General features: G+C 43.7%; 1 protein-coding gene across 4 annotated transcripts in view; it reads left to right on the top strand.

Annotated features, from left to right (window-relative positions):
* Positions 1-25,484, top strand: part of STRBP (spermatid perinuclear RNA binding protein) — a 451,011-nt gene that overhangs the window by 67,487 nt on the left and 358,040 nt on the right. For all 4 annotated transcript variants that reach the window (XM_069241550.1, XM_069241553.1, XM_069241551.1 and 1 more), the window contains one exon: positions 25,168-25,385. In XM_069241550.1, the coding sequence (XP_069097651.1) occupies positions 25,168-25,385 (218 nt within the window). The remainder of the gene's footprint in view (positions 1-25,167; positions 25,386-25,484) is intronic.

Raw genomic sequence — 25,484 nt, 5'->3', positions numbered from 1 at the left:
CGATAATGACTCTCTGGCTGAGACCACAGTTGCGCTAAATATTCTTGCAAAGGGCGCATTTTTGCAGCCTGACACAAGGTACTATGGTAATGCAGGAGGCCATCACCCCAGGAGGCGCATGACTGTTCTGACTGCAAGTTGGTGATTTGGTTAAAAGCAAGGGAAGCAATGCCTAACAGGACTGGATCCTGGCAGGATTTGGATAGGTTATGCCTACCTCTGAGTTGAGAATAGCTCTTGGGTAAGGCTGGATCAGGAGCGGTTGGCGGTAGGAGGTGGGATTTTGTGATGATGGTAAACCCTAAACGATGAAGCAGGTCTACTGTGACCTGTGGGTGTTCGCTGCACGGCTGGCGTGTGGCACTTTTCATAAGCCAGTCGTCCAGATAAGGAAAAACGTGGACACCCTATCTGCGGAGGAGTGCAGCCACCACTGCAAAGCAATTGGTGAACACCTGAGGTGCAGTAGTGACCGCAAAGGGGAGTACTTTGAACTGGTAATGCCTTCTGCTGATTACAAACCTGAGATACCAGCGATGAGCCAGATGTGTTTATATGTGGAAATAGGCATCCTTTAGGTCGAGCACAGCCATAAAGTCACCTTGCTGGTTAAGCGGAATGACATCCTGAGGTGTCACCATGTAAAAATGCTCTGACAGGATGTATTTATTTAGGGGCATGAGATCCAGAGTGGGCCTGAGGGGCCTATCTTTTTTGGGCGTTAGGAAGTACAGTGAGGACACTCCCATTCCTTGCTTTTGTCAGGGGCGGGTTCTGTACTTCTTTGAGGAAGAGGGCTTTAACCTCCTCTGTGAGAAGTCTTTGATGTTCCTGTGAGAGTCTGTTTGCGAGGTGAAATGGTGGGAGACATGGAAGTGAGTTCCATACTATAACCATGTTGGATAATAACCAACCCAATGGGCTGAGGTGATGGTTTGCAGTGTGGTAAAGAAACCTTGTAGGTGGTCCCTAACAGAGTTGTAGTTGGGGGGGAGGAGGGAAATAGGAAGAAGAGGGTATTCATGGTTTGGTGGCTTGTGTATCTCCTTTTCGAGAGTTACTCATACCTTTGCCTCTGGAATTGATGCCAGTCTATAACTCTTTAAAATAACCTCTAGGAGAGGATTGCTTGCCCTAGGTGCGCTGATATGACATGGTAGTTTCAGGGGAGGTGGTCTTTTAGCCTCCACTTAAGGGGTGTGGCAAAAGGAGCTGTAAGGCACTGTTTGCATCAGCCATCGCTTTGGCTGTTTCCATGTCTTTTTTTATCTTTTGTAACGCTTGGTCCATTGGTTGGCTGATTGCCTACTACGGATGGTTATCACCCCGTGGATGTGTGTTAGTGGATAACCTAGTCCCTCCACATACCCTACTGTGTACACCCAACACCCTGGGGAAAGATGTCATCAGAGACCAGCCCCGCCCCATACACTCTATTACACACACATCCGTCCTCCCAGAATATATATTTCTTCACTGAAAAGAACAAAGGTTAAAATAATGTTATAGTTAGGTGAACCGTGACAGCATTACTGTTTTGAACTAGAAAAACAACACAGAAAATCAGTGCTAATTATAACTTGCGCCCCCACCAAGGGAAAGACTTATATTTTTTATCTACCCTAGGTTTTATAACCCTAGCCTGTACAGGGTCCTTAAAAATGTGAGGGGTGTAACGTAACATGCCTTTGAGCATGGGGAAGGTACTGAGTGGAGGAGAAGGTCTCAAAAAGGAAGTCCTTCTCCAAGGGCTCGGTGTGGAGTTCGACCTAAGGAAAGGAGGCCATCCTACCAGTGAGTTTTTGAAAGGACGTAGAATCATCCGGAGGGTAGTGGAGAGTATGGTAAAAGGCTGCGTCTGTATCCCATGGGTCACCCTGTGGTGGAGTGTCAAATGCCATCACCGTTGCCCCAAACTCCCCCCCTTACCCCCCCCCCCCCCCCCACCACCCACCACCACCACCACTGCGAAAAATCCCAGAACACTAAAGGGGCGGACTATTGGGATTTAACGTCTTTGGGGAAAAGAATTTCACCACATTTTCCTCCAGAAAAACTATATAATCCGGTCTCCGAGAGTTGTTATGCGTAGTTCTATCTAGACTTGTTAATCTCAAATCTATTAATTTTGATGGTCAAATTGACTCGTTAATTGTCTGTTTTGTAAGAGCTGGCTAAAGAGTCCTCCTGCTTAACCAATGACTTATTGGTTAGGTAGGTGGACTTGGTACAAATAAACATGAGCTTTCCATGTTTTTAACTTAAAACTTACACACACGTCCCCAGCTTACAAAGTACTAGCACATTTAAAAAGAGAATCACAAAAAGGCTCTCCGCTCTCATAACTTCCATTGTTAATGACGTAGTCAGAATTATTCACATGTTCGGTAATTTCTTGTAATTCCAGATATGACTCGACCTAGAGGATCTCTACGTAATACCAACTGAAATCTAGCCTCCAGTTTGACAGGTTGGAAGTAGCTTCCGAATGCTGGTAGTGATGAATGGCGATTCTTTACATCCATTAGCTTAAAAACATCATGGACATTTTTACTGGGACAGGTGTAGCTAGACAACATTGAGGTGCAGATTGCCTATTAATATAAATTTCCTTCTACCCTAACATTGTTATAAATGGCAAATGTATTAATTCTAAAATACATTTTAGGTTAGCATCTTGTGAGCCATGTGGCTAGTATATATGTTACTGTCCTTCAGACATGAAGGAAAATATTTTAACAGTCACTGTGGCGGCTTGTTGACATTTTGTGCTAAAGGGCCACTGGTAGAATTTGCCACTGTGGTTGTTTCTCTACCTTGTTGTAAGCATGCATATGGGTGCGATCAACCATACATCAAAGTGCTGAAAGTCTTCAGTTAAATGCCTGTGCTTTCAAAGTAAAAATATTTTCTGGGATGTGTTGAGGCATAGATATTTTTTGTATTTTGTGGCTGGAAATATTGGTGCAACAGCGTTACTTTGGAATTATGGACTTAAACTGTTCTGTTAAAATTCAAAGAGCCAGTGAAAACCCTGTGATTTCCTCCAAATCATTATGAAAACCCCTGTGCAGGGAACTATCTGGTGACCTGTGCCTATTTGTGTTGTTACAGTTACATCATTTTTCATGCTGAGGAATCCCATAGCAATTGCAGAGAGAAGCAACATTATTTTTGGTCTCCAACAAAGAGAGAAATCTAGAATCCCAGTGAAATATACATGCTGCATAAGGTAGACCTTTCTGTAGGTAACTGCTTTCAGCCATTGCAGTCCCTGATAGTGCAAGGGAAAAATAGCCTGGATGGATGCCAGGAATCCAAACATCCTGGCTTGGTATCTTAGGTATGTGCTCCTTCGCTAGAGTCTGCTCAGCTCTTCTGTAGGTGATGATTCAGTGGCTCTTGAACCGAGTAGATCATGAACCAAAGAAACTTCATGGATTGTTAGGGTTACAATTGGATTTCTTATCATTGATAATCGTAGGTCTGGCAGAAGGGACCGCACTAAGTCAATGTCATCCTGTACGCTTAGGGAGTCTTGTTTCATCTGCAAATTATTGTTACAGTAGATTTTTAACCTGACACCCCTGAGCATAATGGCTTTGCCACAGCTCTCACTACCTTGTTGAAGCACCAAGGAGCAGACGAAAGTCCAAAGGTAACTGCCAAAAACTTGTACACCTCCAAGCCCCACATGAATTGGAGGACTCTCCAGTGGGGCAAAGAAATTGGGATTGTGAAGTAGGTGTCCATCAAATCTAGCCTTACTAAACTGTTGTTTTGTAAAGGGATGTCCCATAATAGATGGATGCTTTCTCTCTTGAAATTGCAATGAACATGCCATTTGTTGAACCTTTTTTAGGTTTATTGCCAGGCGCAGGCCCTTGTCTTTTCTACCAAGAAAAGATAGAACCCACATGGATGCCAAACAGAAGGAATCTCCTTGTCCAGGTGAGATGCAACCTCTTGGGTAATGAGGTGCTCATCTGTTTCCAAAACGGAAATGGGTTTTGGTCTTATGGCCTGAATTTGAGATCATTAGAACACTATTGGAAACCCTGAGACAGATAGAAGGACCCCAGCATCCTCATTCTTTTCTTCTGTTTGTGAAGTATTAGTCCCAGCCTTCCACCCACTTTTGGTTATAAAGAAGGTGTAGTGCTTACTGAGGCTCCTTCCGGGCATTAGCTGCACCACTGAAGCTTCCCTTGCCTATGATGTTGATCTGCGCCTCTGGTGTGAAAGAAACCTATGAAAAGTTTCAGGTCTTGGAGCTTTCTTGCTTTTTGGTATCTCTAGGAGGGTGGAAAGTAGGGCTGGCCCTTTGAGCGTCTCCTGCCTCTACTGGCCCCAACAAAAATCCTCTGGCTGAATACCCTTTTCATGGATTGCTGTTCTTTGTCCAAAGGAAAAAAAGTAGTTACTACTCAGTTTCTTAATGAAGAGATCAGACCCCCTTATGCTACCGGACTTGACTCGGAGGTGGCCAGCTCACCCCACTTTAAACCAACACTAACTGCGCTCTCTGCAGAGAGTGCGGTTAGTGTTCCAGAGAAAGCATATTTCCTTCTGTGACCATCACATCAAAATGCCTGGGCACATCAAATTGCCAGTATCCCTGGCCTTCTCTGCCATATAATATTTTTGCTAGAGGCCTAAGGAAATCTAGCAGCTTGTTGTGGCAAGCTTTCCAGGAATGATATATCCCTTGTTTGGTATACATTTATGAATTTAGTTATAAAAGGACCCGTTTTGCCATCAGTTTCTGAGGTAATGGCCCCCTTGCCTTTCCTGGGATGATCTTGGGCATTCTCCTTCAGGCAGCCCCTGGCCTCCTTATCCATAGACTTCCTGTTTGTATTGCCCACATACTGGGCTACCTTTGCTGCCATAGCCCATTCCATTGAATGCTGGTGGCAAATGTCCTATGAGTTCAAAATGCCCACTGCACATTTTACCCCTGTGGCACACACTGTGGGAGAGATATCCAACCTGGGATGTTTGGGACCAACTTCCCTCCATGGTCTTCTAGGGTGTAGTTCTTCTCCTGGGTCCACTTCCTGGTCAGGGTCACCAGATTCTTCCCCATCAACAAGGGCCTTCGATAAAGGGTTACTTGTCATCCATGGGTTTATTCCCAAGGCATTTAAGCTCATAAGGTTCCTCAACTGCTCTAGCTCGCCTCTTCAAAAACGCACAAGGCTTTCGATGACATCAAAAGAAGGGGTGGCCGATGCCTTGGCCTTACTGTGTACTCTTGGAGCTCCCTGAGGTTTGAGGGGCCAATGTGTAGTAAAAACTCTCAAGTCCAATTCACTTTGAGTATAGATTTATTAGAGAGACCACACCGAAGGCCCACCTTATCCTGGCATATGTCCACCAGTAACTGTAACTGAACATACGAGTGACTCCTAACATTCCATCACTGAACCCCCTGACATCATAGACAACACACTCACATCCAGATGACATATGTCTAGAATATGTCTGGTTATTGCTCCTCGAGAGATCGTCGTGCTGGTCATATGTCCTGGATCCTGCTGATACTGTTAGCAAGTTGTTCCCTACCAGTTTGGTATCCTTGTGGGTTTCCCCTGTGGATTACGTTTTTTAAACCATGTGAACTTGTAGAGTGAGAAAGCGTAGCTTCATTTTGCTATATCCATGTGTTAGTCCTTCATTTTGGACTACAAATTTGAAGTTGGAGAGTGTTTAATCCAGCCTGTAAGGGATATCTAAGTTCTTTCATATCTAAGGCAGGTTACAAGATGTACGTATGCCAATTATACTGAATCATAAAGTCCTGATGAAGGTGTATTTATATTTTTCTTCACTCACCGAAACGCGCGTCGGCTTGTAAATTGGCATGTCTTGAACATTGGCATGAAGTGTTTGAAATTGGCAAATTTGAAGCCCTGACCAGGATTGGCTACCATCAGGCCTGTAACACGAGAATTTGAATCGGGAAATTATAACCTAGAATTGGCTGTTATGTTGAATTTTATACAATCCAAACTACAACGCATAATTGTAGCATCAAAGCAGTAACTTTATTGTGCTGTTTAAATATCCTCTCATGTATGAGGCGGTTGTAATTTTGTATGTATACTATTTTGTGATTTTGTTGGTTCTGTGTTATTTGTTTATTTTTGCGTATTTACTGTTATGTTATTTATGTTTTCATATATGTATGTTTCATTTAGGGTAGGGGGTTGTATTATATATTTTTTTAGTTTTTTTGGGTTGATTCTATGTTGATTATATTATGTGCGAACTGAATGTTTAATTAGCTATAATAAATATCTAAATTGAAATATATTGTATGTTGTATATTTGAATTTAAGATTTCCATTCCTATGTTTGCTATGTTAAAGGAGAGTAAACTACGTTATACTCATAATATGTCTAGAACACTACATTATCCTTTCACTCTATTAAAATAAAACTACATTTCTAAGTTCATGTCTTAGCATTGTAGATATAACAAAAAAAACTAAAATCATATATCATGAAAAATAAGATTTTAGAAACTATAAATCACAACAAAAAATAGAATGAACGCATACATAAAAGATTATACAACAGCAAGCCACAGTATCCAACAGAAACATGCCTTTTACTTAGAAGAACTTGAAGGAAAAGTCATACATCTCACAACTTCTTACAATTCATTTCCCAACGTCTAGTAAACAACTGTTCCCTGATCTCCATAGAAATGAAACCGCTCAACCATACCAGATAGTTAACTTTTGTTGATGACTGCTTTTGTGGAAATATACTTCATGGTTAGGGTTGTTCATAGGATTACAGTCATCAGTTTTATTTTGATCTGTCATGAAATTCCCACTGGACCTCAAACTGGTTTCTTTCGCTTTAACCACCTTACCAACATTCCACCAGTTTCAGTTATTGGCCCTAATTGCATTTCCACATGCTTTATCAATATCTGATGGCTCTGTATATCTCAATTTTCCTTTCTTTTGATGAACAGGAACCTTGATTCGAATGTTATCACCATCTTTCCGTTGATGTGGACAAACCTTTTTTGTGATGTTAAAATATTTATTTTGACCATCTTGGACTTCTTGAACATTTTTCTCACAAATCCATCATCATCTTCCAATACATTGTGCTTTACCCATTTCGACATCCATCCTGGGCAGACTTCGGAAGATGGCTTCCCTTTTTTTCAACAATTCGCAAGGTGAAAACTTTGTGAGCGAATGTGGAGTTGTACAATAGAACCTTGATAGAGAGCATAGTGCATTCTGGATAGTACAGTTACTAGCAGTCGCCCGTTGAGCACAACTTCCCAACTTATGTGCATAACATTTTTTGACGTGGGATCCTCAATCAAACAAATCTCTTGCCATTTTGAATTGTAATCAATTAAAACCACTGCACATCTAGAAGATGATAGTAAAGCATTGAACAGACCCAACGGGTCAATTCCTTCTTTGTTACATAGTTAAGAGGGTAATTCAGTGGGCTGCAAAGGTGGATTTCTGGTTTTGAGACTTCTCTTTTTACTCTTAAACAACACACTATCACCAACATATTCATCAATGAGTTGGTTCACACTGGGCCACCAAAATGTTTCATCCACCCTATGTTTGGAAAAGGTTCTGCCCATATGGCCTTCATGTGCACCTCACAATTGTTTGTCTTATGCTATCCGAGGCATCAGTGTTTCGCCTTGCATCAGAATACCATCCCAAACTGACAACTCACTGGACACCTTCACAAATGTTTGAAATTGTTTGGGTACATTCTACTTTTTAAGCCACCCTTTCCGTACAATGTTCATAACTTGTTCCAAAGGCACATCAATGGATAACTCCATTCTCCTTCTACTATACCTTATAGCACACATACCTCCCAAATCAACAGCTGATACAAACAATTTTCCTGCTCATCTTCAGCTGGAAATCTAGATAAGAAATTTGCTCTGACATTGTTTCCAAGGAGATCCCATACTTCTAAATTGTATTGTAGTAACTTAGTGGACAACCTAGAAATGTGTGGAGTATGGTCTTTGATCTTGTCTCCAGACCAAATGGAAACCAGAGGGCTGTGATCAGTTTGCAAGATAAACCTATTTCTCCATACATATGGGTGAAGTTTCCTAATGGCCCACCAAGAAGCTAATAGCTCTTTCTCAAAGACTGAAAAATTTAATTCAGACCCACTCAGCATCCTGGAAGCATAACCCAGTGTTTTCAACACCCTCCTTTACTTGAGTGAGAACAGCTCTCAGATGAAACTGCTGGCATCCACTGTGATTCTACATTACACCTTTGGTTCAAATGGTTGTAAAATCCTTGTCCCCCGCCCCAACTGGGACTTGATCCACTCAAATGCATCTTGACACTCATTGCACCACAGAAACGTAATGCTCTTTTTTAACACGTTGGTGAAAAGATTAATTCTTGAGGCATGTTCAGATATGAAACGTGAGTTAACTTACAAAGACCAATAAAAGACTTGAGTCCTGTTTTCTCACTGTGTGATGAAGCATCAATGATGTCTTTAACTAACCTGGGTCTTGGTTCAGCACCCTCTTCAGACCTCACGTGACCTAATCACTCAACTGAAATTTTTCAACCTTCAACACAACTCCCCTTCTCTGCATTATGCACAACACTTTTTAAAATTAAGTCCTCTCTCGTTGCCCCATAAATCAGAACATAATCCTGCGCATTTTTCATCCTTGAACATTTGAAACATAATAGTCTGAAAAACTGCAGCAGCCAATGCTCTTGAGGAATGGATCAAGAACTGCCTGATGGTAGGCGGCTACCAAGTCTAACTTAGAGGACCTTTTGGAATCACCAATCATTGGCAACAGTTCCATTATCTTTGGTAGGGGATGTGAATCTATCCATAAGTGCTTATTCAGGGTAGGTACACACATTCTCAAGTCGCTGTTCTCACGTGCCGCAACCAAAAGCGACAGCCATAAAAAAGACTCAATCGTCTCAGTCTGCTGCTCACACAAATGTTCTATGATCTTGAATCACAAGTGATTTATGAAAATTACTACTATGGAGTTCTGAGGTTAGTACACAAATGTTTTCCCAAATCACGATATTCTCCAGCATTTCTTTAAGCTTCGTTTTGCACACTGTGTTCCAGTAAAATTCAGAATAAAGTGTCTTATCACTGTCCAAGAATGGTTTCACTATAATGGGTTAGGTTCCCACACCTAAAACGCATATTAGGTTGTTTGAAAAATGACCTGTCGTCACCCCTTGTTAACTCTATAGATTTTTCTTCTTTAGTCTTCACCATACTTATGGCTTCTTTTGACTTGTTTTCGAGTTCTTTAACCAACGCTTTGGAAGGCTCAGTACTTTTTGTTGTCCTAATAGTCTATTCAAGCAAAGGATTTACCCATTGAGAGTAGTTTCTGTTGTATGGACTTGTCTGTGCACCTGGAAATATACTGGTCACTGACTGATCAGTAAATGCTTCAGTCAGTCAGCAACCAGCTTTCTTAGTGCTGAGCTGTACGCATCAACATCTTCACCACTTCTCTGTTCTCTCTTTTGTTTTTTAAATGTGCCTAAAAACCACCAAACTGAGCTGAATGTCGATTATGAGTTCTAATTTTTTTAATGTTTCCATGAACTTATCCACTTCCTCACCCTCGTTGAATGCTAGGAGTGGAAGATGTTTATATACAGATCTTCCCTCCAACCCTGAGTGAAGAAGTAAAAATATTTTTCTTTCTGGGCAATAATGTGACGCTCCAATAGCCCCCAAGTACATCATAAAAGCATCGTACCAATTTTTCCAAGATATAGGTGAATTACCGGGTACCAAATGAAGGGTTGGAGTTATAAAGTCTGAGGACCTCCGATAACAGGAATGCAGTAATCTCTGATTAATGCAATGTAAAAATGCTACTTTATGAATGAGGAGCTAAACTGCATTCCAACGCACCCTCTAAAATATCATCTTAATACACCTCATTAGATTTAATGATGATATGATGATATGGAGATATGCGTGGCACTATTGTTCCAAAATAATATGGTATTATAGAGGACAACACCTACAAAGATACAGAAATCCTCATACAGGTATGAGATGAACTAGGATGTTGCGTAGAACCCATACTGTTATTTAGAACGTTAACACACACAGGGCTGTTTACTTGCGTATAAACCTTCACTTGTATTTAGATTGTGTACACATCACCGTGTTATATGCACACAAAAAACAAACATTTAATTACTCCTTAGAATGTTGGGGGTGCTTATCCCGTGACGTGTGAGAAATCACAGTTCTGCATTTGGTGTGTGTGTCACTGTGACACTCATCCTGTTGCAACTGCAGATCCCTCAAGCACACCTCTGCCTGAACCTGTCCATGCTGCACAGCTCAACAACTAGTTCATTAACATTCTATGAGTTTGGCGCTTTCAAAATGGCGGGACGCCACATTATAATCATGCTTCAAGCACAGTGTGCAACGTCAGTATTGCTTCTGACCACTACTGAGTCTATCTTCAGAAATGGCGGTACGCATGTGACCAATTATTTCCTCACTTGAGCATTGGTCCTCTACTGTGGACTGATTTGAGTAACTTAAGATGGACTGAAAGTCAGCCTTTCCTCACTCTATGCGGTGGCTACTCTCTAGTTGGTGTGCTGCCCTCTTTGACAGTCTTCCATGCTTACTGACAGCGTTATTAATTTCCTGTGCTCCACTAGTCCTCCTTGTACTTTACTGACACAGCTGCGGCCTCCAGTGACAGTGTGATTCTCTGATTCAAAGTTAGTACGACTGAGGTACTCCGCGGCATTCAACTAGCCAGATGTCAAAAATCGGTTGTGGGTTCTTCAGTCTCTGTGATTGGTTTGTTGCCAAAGTACTTGTAGTAAAAACTCTCAAGTCAATTCACCTTGAGTATAGATTTAGAGATGGTACAGAGACTGCATGGGAGGCACATCTTATCTTGGCAAATGTCCACCAGTAACTGTCACTGCCCTTACAAGTGACTCCCAACATTCCATCACAGAACCCACTGACATCCAGATAACATCACCGTATGGAACACTACAAAGTGTATTTCCCCTTTGGTCGGTTCAGGCTGCGCTTGGCAGCTGGAATCGGTACTTATCCAGTATTGGATCTTCCATAAATTCACATGCTTGAATCATCCCCGTCGTCGAAGTGGGAGTCCCACGGTACATAAAATAGCAATAATTAACAAATACATTTTTTTCCCTATAGGCTATAATGGAAACACCAGTCACTCATATAGCCTATCAAGTCCTTTTGTGAAAAGGACCCAAACCTGCCTGCTGGCCAATCAGGCACCAGCACCCTCTAGAACACTCTGCAGAGAAGCTCTTTCCCTCAGATGTTCTACCGCACGTCGTGTGAAGGGAGTCTCCCTGAGCTCTGCTCCGTTTTCTACTTCTTCAGAATTATTTTCTCTCAAGAGAACTCTAAAAATGTTGGATTCTTCCAGAAGAGACATTTTCCGCCCTTGCAAGACCTGTGGAAAGAAAAGGCTCCATGTGGATGATTCACATAAAGACTGCTTGTATTGCCTCTACCCACAACACCAGGTGAAGGACTGCAAGATATGCCGTACTTTCTCCTCAAAAACCCTCAGAGACTATGAGGGTATACTTCTGACATGGTTACAGGCAAAATCCTGTACTTCAGGTGAGGAGAGTGGGTCAGAAAGGCTACACAAAAGGTCCAAATCTGAGGACCTGGGCCAGGCAGAAAGATCTAGAAAGAGGCAGAAATTACATCATGGAAAAGGCATACAGGCTTCAATCTCTTCTGAACCATCCTCTCCTCGTCAAAAGGAGTCGTCGTCCCGTCATTCTCCTTCCTCTGAGCCTTCTACCTCTAGAAAGGTAACCATTAAAATTAAGTCGACGACTACACCACCGTCGACGACCATGACTACGAAGACGGTGTTTACATCTACCGTTTCCACCACCTCATCGAGGAGGCCATCGTCGGTGACGACTACCTGGACGTCAATGGTAAAGGCTCCTATTTCCTCTATTAAACCTCCGTCGACGAGGATTCCAGAAAATAGTGCATCGCTGACAACCTTGACGCCTTTGTCGACGACAACATCGTCGTTGATAACATCATCAACTAAAGCCCCGTCGACTGCAACACCACCAACAACAGTGTTGTCGGCTGTCTCACGGTCGACGAGGACACCGTCGACGAGGCCGTCGTCGACGAGACCACTGTCGACACCGTCGTTGATGGAAGGATCATCCCTGATAACACTACAGTCGACAGCACCATCATCATTGACACCATCTACAATGCCATTGGTGCCTGTAAAACAGATAAAGGCTATTTCTACCTCTTCCAGGTCTCCTGATCTTCGGGCCATGGTCAAGATCACATCTCTGCCCAGATCTGAGATTTATCCTACAGACACGTACCAAGCAAGGTGTCACCTTTACTACCCAGTCATTAACTGGTTTGGGAGGAATCGTATGAGGGTCCATTTGGAGATGCGCACAGCCCATGCCAGTTACATGTTAAATACCAGGAAGAGGATGACGACGATGAGTATGATCAACACCAACCATATTACTCACATCAAGAACGCTATTACCAACCGCCTCAGCCAAGAGACTCTATACAGATGCCTGCCTCCTTAATCCAGTATTTACAATCAATGTTGCAGGATTATAGGAGGAGGTTCCCAGTTACAGCAGAAGATCAACCACCACTGCCAGCTTCTCCTGTTACACCAAGAAACGTCCCTCCACCTACTCCCAGGATGACACCTCATTCCGTTTTAGCTGCCCCCCGGAGATGAAGATTCCACTTCAGGGGAAGAAGAGGAAGAAGGAGAGATCTACATCGCAGCATCCCACTGAGAAATGGGTTGACTACTTAGCCCCCACTCCTTCTCCACCACCTCTTCGCCCTTCAGATTCTCCACCCGAGGATATAGGTGGTTTCCACAATCTAATGGACAGGGCTGCCGCACGCTTCCATCTTCCAACATCTGTTTCACAGTCTGAATGCTTCCTCCATGATTTTAAGGAACAGTCAAGGAAGTCTGAAAGGGCCATTCCCATTATTGACTTTATATGGAGCGAGGGTACCAAGATCATGCGCAACCTGGCAAAAGTCCCACCAGTGCCACAAAAGTTGGCCAAAAAATACAAGGCAACTCGGGACTCTCCGGCATGTCTCACTGGTCACCCAAAGCCGGATTCTGTTATTTCTCAAGCAGCTCAAAGGCGTTCTAAGAACCTGTCGACACCTATCTCTACTCCTCCAGATAATGAAAGAAGGAGATTAGATAATGTGGGCAAAAGATTCTCCTCCATGTCAGCAATTACTGTTAGAGCAGCAAATTCCTTGGCAATCCTGGGCTATTATGATCGACAAGTGTGGTCGGATATGCAGCCTTTCATTGATCTCATCCCTGAAAACAAGCAAGCAGAGGCACGGAAGATCATCCAAGAAGTTGAGCGTACGTCGGAGGAAATAACAGACTGCGCTCTAGATATAGCCTCCACCGGCTTTCGTCAGCTGGCTGGTGCTGCAGTGTTACTCCGCCAAGGTTGGCTCAAGGCCACATCTTTCAGACCAGAAGTGCAGTCCAGAATTCTCGACATGCCTTACGATGGAGAATCTCTCTTCGACAAGCAGGTATATGACACGCTGCAGGCCATCAAGACCGACACAGACACTGCCAAGTCCCTAGGTACCCTGCAGTACCGGAAACAGCCCTTTCGGGGTGCAAGAGAAAGAGGATTTACCTCGTTTCGAGGTTCCTTTCACAGGCAGTATCAGCACCCCCAATATAGGCCGTCCTATCAGCAGCAGTATAGGCAACCATCCACGGCCTCATACGCCAGACAGGAAGGAAATAGAAGACAGGGTTCACAAAACAGAGATCAACTTAGAAAGCAATGATCATCACCAGGCACCGGCTATGCTTCCCAAATGTTTACACAATCAACAAGTAGGAGCAAACGTCTCTAATTACATCCAGGAGTGGAAAAACATAACATCAGACAAATGGGTGCTGGATATAGTGACAAGAGGTCATACCCTGGGATTCATACAAAAACCACTGCATCATCCACCAAGAACATCCAGACTGCTCCATCTTCGTCTGCTTCAGCAGGAGGTATTCCTTATGCTTGCCAAGGGAGTTTATAGAAAAGGTTCCAGTTCAGCAAAAATGTCTTGGGTTCTGTTCCCATTTCTTCCTGATAAAGTAGTAGTCAGGGGAATGGAGACCGATACTAGATCTCAGGAAACTCAACAAGTTCCTTTTGAAACAATCTTTTCGGATGATCACGCTGTCTGATATCCTGCACCTTTTTAATCCAGGAGATTTTATGACAACAATGGATCTCCAGGATGCTTATATCCACATACCAATACATCAGAAACATCGCAAATATCTCCGCTTTACTGTAGCCGGTGCCTGTTATCAGTTCAAAGTTCTCCCATTCGGTCTGAAGTCAGCTCCACGAATCTTCACGAAATGCCTTGCCAAGTCGCAGGTTTTCTGCGCAACAGGGTTTCCAAGTTTTTCCATACCTGGACGACTGGCTTATAAAAGCTCCTTCTTCACTACTAGCCTCCAGGGCTACAAACTCTTGCCTGAAGTTATTCCGCAGTTTGGGGCTAACAGTAAATCTACAGAAGTTGGTCATTCTTCCCTCATGCAGGAGAGTCTTCCTGGGTGCAGAATTAGACACCATCAAAAACAAAGCATACGTCACTCCGGCACAGCAGCAGAAACTAACCAACTTAGCTGTCAGTATTTCCGGAAAAAAGTTTGTTTCGGTGCGACTGTTCAAGTCGCTTCTGGGCATGATTTCCTCAGCAATCGTCCTAGTTCGACTGGCAAAATTTAGAATGAGACCGTTACAAGAAGAATTACAGCTCCAATGGACCCAGTCGCAAGGGTCCTTCGACGATTTAATAACTGTTACGCCAAGAATTCGCCAGGCGTTGAAGTGGTGATCTCAGACCAACCATCTCTCCCAAGGTCTTACTTTTCTAACGCCAATAACAGATTTTATCAACACCACAAACGCTTCCTTGGAATGCTGGGGAGGCCATTTACAAGACATGCGCATTCAGGGAAGATGGTCGGATCTTCAGGAAGGAATGCACAGCAATCTGTTGGAATTAAAGGCGATCCCCCTCACGCTCAAGGCTTTTCTTCCACGCATCGCAGGGTCTTCAGTGTTGGTCAGGATGGACAACACAACAAGTATTTTTTATATCAACAAGCAGGGAAGAACAAGATCCCTCTCCCTCTCAAGGGAAGCTCAATCTCTTTGGGGCTGGCTCACGCTGCACAATATCCGCCTCAGGGTGGAGCACCTGGCAGGGGTCAACAACGCCCTAGCGGATTCTCTCAGCAGGACGGACAACTGCCACAAGTGGGAACTAAACCAGAACATACTCAACGGCATCTTCCAACGCTGGGTTCAACCGATCCTGGACTTGTTTGCCACCAATCTGAACGCCAAATGCCAGTTCTACGCCAGTCGATGCCCACTCCCGGAGTCGTGGGGAAATGCTCTTTTGATGAGATGGTCCGGGATATTTGCCTACGCTTTCCCCCCATCCCGTTGATCCCCAGACTCCTCAGGAAGATGAAGTCCGAATGCTGCAGGATCATTCTCATAGCGCCCAGATGGCCCAGGCAGTACTGGTACACGGAGCTTCTACTCCGGTGCGTGTCCAATCCGATGCGCCTTCCCTGCAACCTCGACCTTCTCACGAAGAATCAGGGTCAAATTCTTCATCCCGATCCAACATCTCTTCAATTTCACGCTTGGCTCCTGAGTTCCGAGAGTTTCAGGGTATGAACATTGATCAGGAATGCAGACGGATTTTATCTAGGGCACGAGCGGAGAGTACAAATAAGACATACAAGCTCAAGTGGAAGAGATTTTGTGTTTGGGGTTCTCAAAACAAATTCCACCCTTTACAAATAAAGCCTGAACAAATTCTCTTGTACCTTCTCACACTCTCTAAGGCTGGTCTTTGCCATGCATCCGTCAAGATTCATCTGGCAGCTATAGCCTCTTATATGCGCTCTGCTGATATGCCTTCAATCGGCTCATCCAGAATCGTTAAGCAGTTCCTGAAAGGCCTCTTCCGCACTTTCCCTCCGGTGCGTCCACCTCTGCCAGAGTGGCAGCTGAATATAGTCCTGTCCCAGCTCATGAAAGCTCCTTTCGAACCTATTCACAGGGCGGAACTCAAGTACATCACATGGAGGGTGGCAACCCTGCTTGCTCTCACTTCCACCAGGAGAGTCAGTGATATACAGGCTTTAACTACTAAAGAACCCTTTCTGTTTTTTTCGGATTACTTTGTTCTGCTCAGGACCAACCCCAGATACATTCCTAAAGTGCCATCATTTCATTTCAATGAGTCCGTGATACTTCGAACCTTTTTCCCAAATCCAACTACAATCGCAGAAAAAACTCTGCATTCTTTGGACATCAAATGATGCCTCAAATGTTACCTTCAAAGTACCAAACAAATCAGGAAATCAGATCAGCTCTTGGTATCTTATTCTCTTGGACGACAAGGAACAGGGGTCACCAAGGCCACTATAGCCAGGTGGATTGCCTCTACAATTCAGTTCTGTCACACCAAAGCAGGAAAAACTTTGACTAGGTGTCTGAGAGCCCACTCCACGAGAGCAGTCTCCACATCGGCTGCTTTGTTTCAGGGTATTGCCCTAGATAAAATATGCCAAGCTGCGACATGGAAGACTACGCACTCCTTTACACAGCACTATTGTTTGGAGTCCTCGCAAAGAACTGACTCTCTAGTTGGACAAGCTGTTCTACGTCATCTCTTTCATTAAGGTGAAACCTTTCCTTGATTGTGTAGAAACTGTTTTATATGCAAATAGTCTATAATTGCTATGCACTATAGTTTTTACATGCTTTTATATCTATGTATATATATATATATATATATATATATATATATATAGACTTTTAAGATATATATGTGTATATGTATATATTTATGTATATTTGTTTGAAGTTCATAATACAAGATTTATGAGCTGGCTATTTGACATAACATGTTTTAGAGGATTTCTATGCTCGCACCCTCAATCGTCTGCGAGTATAACATTGATCAACAGTACTGCTGGCTATTCAGATTCAAGCATGGGAATTTATGAAAGATCCAATACTGGATAAAAAAAAAAGTTACTTACCTGTAACTACAGTTATCCAGTATTGGTATCTTTCATAAATTCACATGCAAGACCCACCCTCCTCCCCTTAGACGCTCGCATTTCCTCTCAGGTTACAATCTTTTCACTCTCATGCTAGAAAATCTGAGGGAAGGAGCTTCTCTGGAGAGTGTTGTTGCCTGATTAGCCAGCAGGCAGGTTTGGGTCCTTTTCACAAAAGGACTGATAGGCTATATGAGTGACTGCTGTTTCCATTATAGCCTATAGGAAACATTTTTTATTTGTTAATTATTGCTATTTTATGTACCGTGGGACTCCCACTTCGACAACGGAGATGATTCAAGCATGTGAATTTATAAAAGATACCAATACTGGATAATTGTAGTTACAGGTAAGTAACTTGTTTTCTTCTTTACTCATGGGCTCCAGCGCATGAGACATTGCTCTTTTGAGCAACACATCTATTGTGTCTGCAAACTCTCACAGTTGTGAAGGAGGAGCTGCTCCTCTGGGTTCTCCTCACAAACACTCCCTCTTTGGGCTCTTGCCTTGTTGATCAGGAGAGTAGGTGTTCAGACTGTCATGGAAAGACAGTGTAGGGGGCCATAAATACCTAATATAGGAAGGAAGGGTCTGCTATGTTTAGGAGCGCCCTTGCTTATATTAGGGCAATGTGTATGTAGGCTTCACTGGGCCAATCCAGGCTCAGTGCTAGAGAATGGCTTCTAGTGCCTTATTCAACTTTAATTTATGTTCATCTTGTATTCAGGTGATTGGAAGCAAACCAAGATTTTTTCTTGTGAGAAAGAAAACTGCCCATCAATGCGATGTTTGTGTGTACGGTACAATCGATATGAAAACATACCCGAGGATGCAGCACACCCCAGAACATCCATTGTAATGTACTCATATACGCAGCGTTGCATAGAGTCGTCCTGAATAGCAGCTGTGTTTTCCATGATACTGGGTGATGCACAACTGACTAACAGGTATCATTGCACTCCTAAATATAGGGCAGACTTAGCACCAGGTGTGCACTTTCTTTGTCCTGGGCATTTCCTTGAATATGTCTTCACTTCCAGTGACCATGCAACCAAGGTCTGCACCATAAGTCTTCACCACACCACTTAAAATGCTATTGAGGTATCCACAGTATGAACATATATGGGATGAAGTCTCTGTGAGGTAGGCACGTAAGGAATGCTTCACAACATTTTGTCCAGAGTCCTCCTGTGCTGGACACAATAACCTGCTTCTGCAGCATGCAGTTCTAAACTTCTACAAATCTTTAAGAACAGATGGACACCAGCCCTAAAGAACTACTTTGTAAGGCAGTTGATCCTGCGAATTAAGCCACAGAAGATAGTTAAAAGAATGCTGCAGCAAAGCTATTTATGAACAATTAAATGTGAATAATCAACGGAATCTTGTCCTATTAACATAGGAGAAAGAGAAAAGTAGTTTGTGTTTTTTCTTTTCCTTTGGAGGGGCACAAGGAAGTTCGTTTCCCATGCATGCAATCTGCCGCAGAGCTCGACAGAACACAGAGAGGACCTCCAGCTCTCACTTCGGAGTTGGATTGACCTACCAATTGGCGAAGTTATCATCACTAGTACAACACTTTAACTGTACATTGTACATGTTAATCCCCTCAACCACCTTCCAGCTGTTACTTTTTAACATGCTGCATAGATCACAATATGTCCGTCTGTATTTACTATTTATAAAGTATAGACCTAATTAAATGTTCTGACTACTTTAGGCTTGTTCAAAGACAGATGCTGTCAGCAGGTGATTTGAGAGATATTCTAGAGAAAGTGATCTGACACTGCATTATGAGAATGCAGTGTTAATTAAAGGGGTATGTCTTCAGTTATTAATTGGAACAGCGATGGAGCGGTCCTGATATTGTTCCACGTGCTGCTTGTACATACTATGTGTGGGTTGACAGAAAAATAAGCATTTGTAAAAACCAGTGAATCGGGTTTTCCTTTTGAGTCCTTATAATTAACAGTGAAAAAGCAAAACAATAAAGAGTTGGTAGCTGCCTCGCCAAGCGAGAGTTAATAATTACAACATGAATGTCAAGGTAGCTGTATTGTTTGGTCATAGAATCAGAGTAGTTCTGTGCACCGGCTGAGGATTACCTTTTTACTACAGTTCATGTAATTAAGGTTCTCTTCCAGGGGATCCTCATCAATAGTCATAAACATTGAATATTCCCACCCTTGTGCGGGGACCCCGGAGCATATATAAAATACACATATATACAGTATGAAATATGCACGAAAAATATATATAGCATTTTTAGTAGACAAATTTTCATACTAAACTCATATATACATGTGTAAAACAGCAATGCAGACTATAATCATAAACAGGCTAAAATGCTTTATTTCTATGGAGTTTTTTTTTTTTTTTTTTTAATTGTTCTCAAAATTACAATAAGAGAAAAAATATCTACTAAAACCACACCACTGAGCCCAGGGAAATCAGCAGTAATAATCATCAGAGAAAAAAGATTTTAAAAAACTACATTGAAAAACACTAGAGCATTCTTAGCCAATAGGCTGCATGCAGGTTAACACAGGAGAACCATAAAAACTTTGGCACCGTGCCTTTAAGACCCTGAGCACCTCCAGTATCCCACCATGCCTCAGGGGTGAAGGAGAGGTGACAGTTGGTTCACAGTTAGGTCAGTTATTTTTTCCGGCTTCTTCTGAGAGGATCCTGGAGCATAGAGCTCTGTTTTTCAGATTTTTTTTTTTTTTTCTCAGAAAAATACTTTAGAACAGCGTTTTTTCCTACTTTACTCGACATCTAACATCATTGTCTGAGTTTGGAAGTTTTGTCCTGACAGAAAAATGCCTTCACTTTTTGTGAAATGCCCTTCCTGTGGGAAGAAGGCGGCCCAGTCAGACCCACACACTCTCTGTATTGTGTGCTTGCCTCAGAGTCACTGCCCTGACACTTGCAAACACTGCAAGAACATGTCAAAGAGGACTCTGAAGGACAGAGAAAAGATCAGGCTTCATGGGCTTCACGAGAGGCAGAAAACATCATCCTCTTCGCTTCCCAGGCAGACAACAAGCCACTCTCAGGAGAGCCAGGCTAGATCGACGTCAGCAGGTAGGAAGATACCTGTTTGTTCCCCGTCGACGTCGTCGCTGCCACCATCTCACCGCCATACATCGCCGTCAACGGCGACCCGACCGACGTCGAAGGATACGGCGTCGAGAGAACATGGCTATCGTAGGGGCATATCTCTGTCGACAGCAACCCGCCGATCGGCGTCGAGTCATCACCGGCGTGCCCATTCGCCGCCAAAGGCCTCGCACCCCTCGACGTCAAGAGAGACAAAGTCAAAATCGCCCCAGCGGCGAGAGAGAGGACATCCGCCGTCGGCCGCCCACCGCTCGACGTCGAGGCACACGACGGTGAGCAGGTCGCGGTCCAGAGATCGCCGTTCGATGTCAAGACACTCAACGTCGAGACACTCAACGTCGAGACAGGAACAACCGGCGGTGCTCCCTTCGACGTCATTACGGCTGTCGACGTCGACACAGGTTTTACCTGTCTTGCAGGGAGCAGAAAATCGGCTTCCGCCAGCAGATAAGACCACTCCATCTACAGTGGTCTCCATAAGAAGTGGTTCATCTCGATCGAGAGCTGCATCGTCGGGGCATGTCTCACCAATCAATTTGTCACCAAGATGGTTGGAGAGCCTTAACAGACCAACGGCCTCCCCGGATTCGCAGTATTCACGGATGTACTCTCCTACTGCCTCTCTTCCGAGAACACCATCACCGACAGCGCGGGCAGGACAGGCTCGTTCTGCTTCTCGCCAGCCAACCACGAGGCCTGGGCGCTCTGCTACAGCTTCTCGCAGCAGGTCGCGTTCCCAGCGACGATCTAGGTCACGATCAAGACACAGAAGGTCACCCTCTTGGTCATCGTCAGGGTCATCCGTCAGACGATACTCCCCCACCTTAACAGATTCTCCACCAGCTAGGGTTTCACCGGTGGACGACATCACTACTTTTAATGAGGTGCTTGTCAGGGGAGCACAGAAGCTAAACATAGAGGTTCCAGAACCATCAACCTCCTCATCAGTCATTTTTGAGACTCTACAGCATACAGCGGTTTCGAAAAAGCTACTGCCGCTTGTGCCTGGTCTGTTGCAGCCAACCATGGACACCTTTTTAGCGCCAGCCACCCTCAAATCGGCTCCTGCTAGGATTTTGAAAAAATATAAAGCGCCTGAACAAGATCCTTTATTTCTCAGAATGGATCCGCCGCCGGACTCAGTCATATTGGCCGCAGCCCGAAAAACTCACTCAGTGGCATCATCCTCCACGGTTCCACCGGACAAAGAGAAGACATCTAGACTCTCTGGGGAGAAAAATGTGCGGCACGGCGGCATCTATGATGGTCTCCAGCGCGTCTGCACTCCTAGGCAGATATGACCGTTCACTGTGGGACTCTCTCAACAGGTTCACAGAAAAATTACCTAGAGAGGACAGGCAGGACTTCCAAGAGATACTTCAAGAGGGATGTCTGGTCTCCAACCAGGTCATCAGCGCAGCAGCAGATGGGGCAGACTTAGCTGCACATGGGATCTGTGCAAGAAGGTCTTCCTGGTTGAGACTGACTGGATTAAAACAGGAAGCACAACAGCGCATCCTAAATCTTCCATTCAACGGGAACTCGCTGTTTGGTACCCATACGGACGAAGAAATGGCGCGCATAAAGACGGAAGTGGACACCATGAGGGCAGTAGGCCTGGAGAGGAAGAAGGACTTCAGGCGAAGGTATAGGCCTTATGACAGGCGCCCTTTCCAGCAGAGGGTTCAAACCCCTCACTGGTCCCAGAGGCCACAGCAGAGGCAAGGACGCCCGCTTTTTCAGTCTCGTAAGGCCACAAGGGAACGAGGGTCAAGTAGACCACAACAGTCCACAACCAAAGCGCCGGCCAAGCAATGAGGACTCGCTTCCCTTAACACTGTGCACCACTCCGGTGGGGGGGAAGTATCACAGACTTTATTCACGAGTGGCGTTTTATCACAAAAGACAAATGGGTGCTCAACATTGTCGAGAATGGCTACTCTCTTCTTTTCTGGCAACCTCCACCACACTTGCCACCAGCCAAATGCAATCCGTCTCACGTCAGCCTATTGCGCAAAGAGGCTCTCGGCCTTTTACGAAAGAAGGCAATAGAAAAAGTTCCACTCGCGCACAGAGGGAAGGGGGTTTACTCCCGTTATTTTCTGGTGGCGAAAAAAGGCCGAGAGGGCGTTTTCAGGCCAATTCTGAACTTACGGCTTCTGAACAAGTACATAAGAAAGCAAAAGTTCAGGATGCTAGCTCTTCACCAGATTTTCCCTCAGCTACATCAGGGAGACTGGAAAACAACTCGAGCCAAAAGACAGGTCGCTGGGAGGACAGAGTGCAACTGCCGATAGCAGCACGTCATTCATTGCAATGGTGGATGCACAGACATCACCTGTCAGTAGGGGCTCCGTTTCACCAGGTAATTCCATCCGACACTCTGGTAACGGATGCGTCTCTTCAGGGATGGGGGGCTCATCTAGGTCCCCTTCAAGCTCAGAGCCTGTGGTCCGACAACGAAAGGAAGTACCACATCAATCTGCTGAAGCTCAGAGCGGTCCATCTGGCTCTCAAGTCTTTTGCTCCATCGATTCAGGGGAAATCTCTCCTAATACAAATGGACAGTACAACCTGAATTCCTGCAGTATGGGCACCCAGGGCTCTCGCAGGAGTGCATGAACATCTTGAAGGAGTCCAGACGACCTTCCACGCGTCGTTCTTACGCGTTTAAGGGGAAGAGGTTCTACATATGGTGCTGTCAGCAAGGTCAGAATCCCATACGGGCTCAGGAGGAGGTCATACTTTCTTACTTACTCCATCTGGCAAAATCCGGTCTGCAGGTATCATCTATTAAGGTACATTTATCTGCCATTACAGCCTATCGTAAATCACCTTCTCGGGGGAAACCAGTAGTCAAGGATTCCTTAGAAGGTTTGAAAAAGATTTTTCCGCCCATTCGGAAACCCTCCCCTCCATGGGAGCTGAACATAGTACTGTCAAAACTTATGGGCCCTCCTTTCGAACCTATACACAAAGCCTCTTTGCAACACCTTACGTGGAAGACCGCTTTTTTGGTAGCCATTACTTCCGCAAGGAGGGTCAGTGAAATTCAGGCTTTGTCCTCCAAAGAACCGTACACGGTCTTTCACGATAATAGAGTAGTTCTGCGAACTCGCCCATCGTTCTTACCGAAGGTGGTGTCAGAATTCCACATCAATCAGACTATTACTCTACCAACTTTCTTCCCCAATCCGGAGACTCCGGAAGAGAAAGCGTTGCACTCCCTAGATCTGAAAAGATTGCTAAAATTTTATTTGGATAAAACAAAGTTGATTAGACATTCCAACCACTTGTTTATAAATTATGGTCATTTGAGAACAGGAGAGGCAGCATCTAAACGAACCTTATCAAGATGGATAGTTTCTTGTATTGTTAATACATACCAGTTGGCTAACAAACAACTACTTGCTAGACCTAAAGCACATTCCACAAGAGGAAAAGCGGCTACTGCTGCCCTCCTTAATAATGTTCCAATATCTGAAATTTGTAAGGCTGCTACATGGAAGTCTGTACATACATTTACTAGACATTACTGTTTGGACTCAGATGCAAGAGCAGACGCCCAAGTGGGGCAAGCCTCTCTAAGAAATTTGTTTGCATGATACATATCTATTCCTGCACTTCTATTGGACAGTCCGCAGAGTCAAGGGATGGGCTTGCTAATCTATTCAATGTTTATGACTATTGATGAGGATCCCCTGGAAGAGAAGGATAAGTTACTTACCTGTAAATCCTAGTTCTCTTCCAGGGGTATCCTCATCTAAGTCATAAACAACTCGCCCTCCTCCCCGGACGCACGTCTCCTAGAAGTGCAGGACACACTATCTTTCCGAATCGGCTACATAGCTTGTCACTGTAAAAAAGTACTGACCTAACTGTGAACCAACTGTCACCTCTCCTTCACCCCTGAGGCATGGTGGGATACTGGAGGTGCTCAGGGTCTTAAAGGCACGGTGCCAAAGTTTTTATGGTTCTCCTGTGTTAACCTGCATGCAGCCTATTGGCTAAGAATGCTCTAGTGTTTTTCAATGTAGTTTTTTATCTTTTTTCTCTGATGATTACTACTGCTGATTTCCCTGGGCTCAGTGGTGTGGTTTTAGTAGATATGTTTTCTCTTATTGTAATTTTGAGAACAATTTAAAAAAAAAAAGGAAGAAAAAAAAAACTCTATAGAAATAAAGCATTTTAGCCTGTTTATGATTATAGTCTGCATTGCTGTTTTACACATGTATATATGAGTTTAGTATGAAAATTTGTCTACTAAAAATGCTATATATATTTTTCGTGCATATTTCATACTTGCATATATGTGTATTTTATATATGCTCCGGGGTCCCCGCACAAGGGCGGGAATATTCAATGTTTATGACTTTGATGAGGATACCCCTGGAAGAGAACTAGGATTTACAGGTAAGTAACTTATCCTTCGTGTCCCTTCACGAACGACTCCTTCCAGGCAAGTAAAAGAAAGTGGATTTAGGATTCTAGAGGGAAGCGATTACTTACTATGGTGAGTGACACTTATCAATCTATTTGGTACTTGTTCTAATATTCTGTACAGCACAGATTCGGAAAATAATATTGTCTTTTAATCTGAAAATGAATGTGAGAAGTAGACCATTTTTTTTTAATACATTCCGATACAGTTTGAAGTGGACTTCTGTAGTTTTTATCACTAAGAGAAAAGCTAATGTTAACCATGAAATGCCAAACATATTCATCCTCTTATTTGATGTTTTTTTTTTATTTTATTTTTTTATTGATTGGATTCCGATATGTGATCATAACTGTAGAAGTCAATCCGGTCTTTTGGAAATAATGATGATCGCCATGTTATGGCAAAACACGCAACAATTTACCCATCTCCAGAGGAACTCAAAGCTGTTCAAGATATGGTATCTACAGTTGAATGTGCTCTTAAACATGTGTCAGACTGGTTGGATGAAATCAGCAGGTCTGTTAAAGTGGATAGTGACGTAAAAAAAGAAGAGTCTACAGAGGTCATAAGCAGGTGAGTGCATCATGTTTTGTTTTAAAATCAAAAAAGATACCTTTCTTTTTTGTATGATAAACTTTCCTTGTTTTTTCAGTGTTCATACATTTTGCTATG

Source organism: Pleurodeles waltl, chromosome 6 (genome assembly GCF_031143425.1).
Source record: "Pleurodeles waltl isolate 20211129_DDA chromosome 6, aPleWal1.hap1.20221129, whole genome shotgun sequence".
In the NCBI taxonomy this organism is placed as follows: Eukaryota; Metazoa; Chordata; class Amphibia; order Caudata; family Salamandridae; genus Pleurodeles; species Pleurodeles waltl.
Note: the sequence above shows the minus strand (reverse complement) of the source record. Positions and strands in the feature narration are given on the sequence as shown.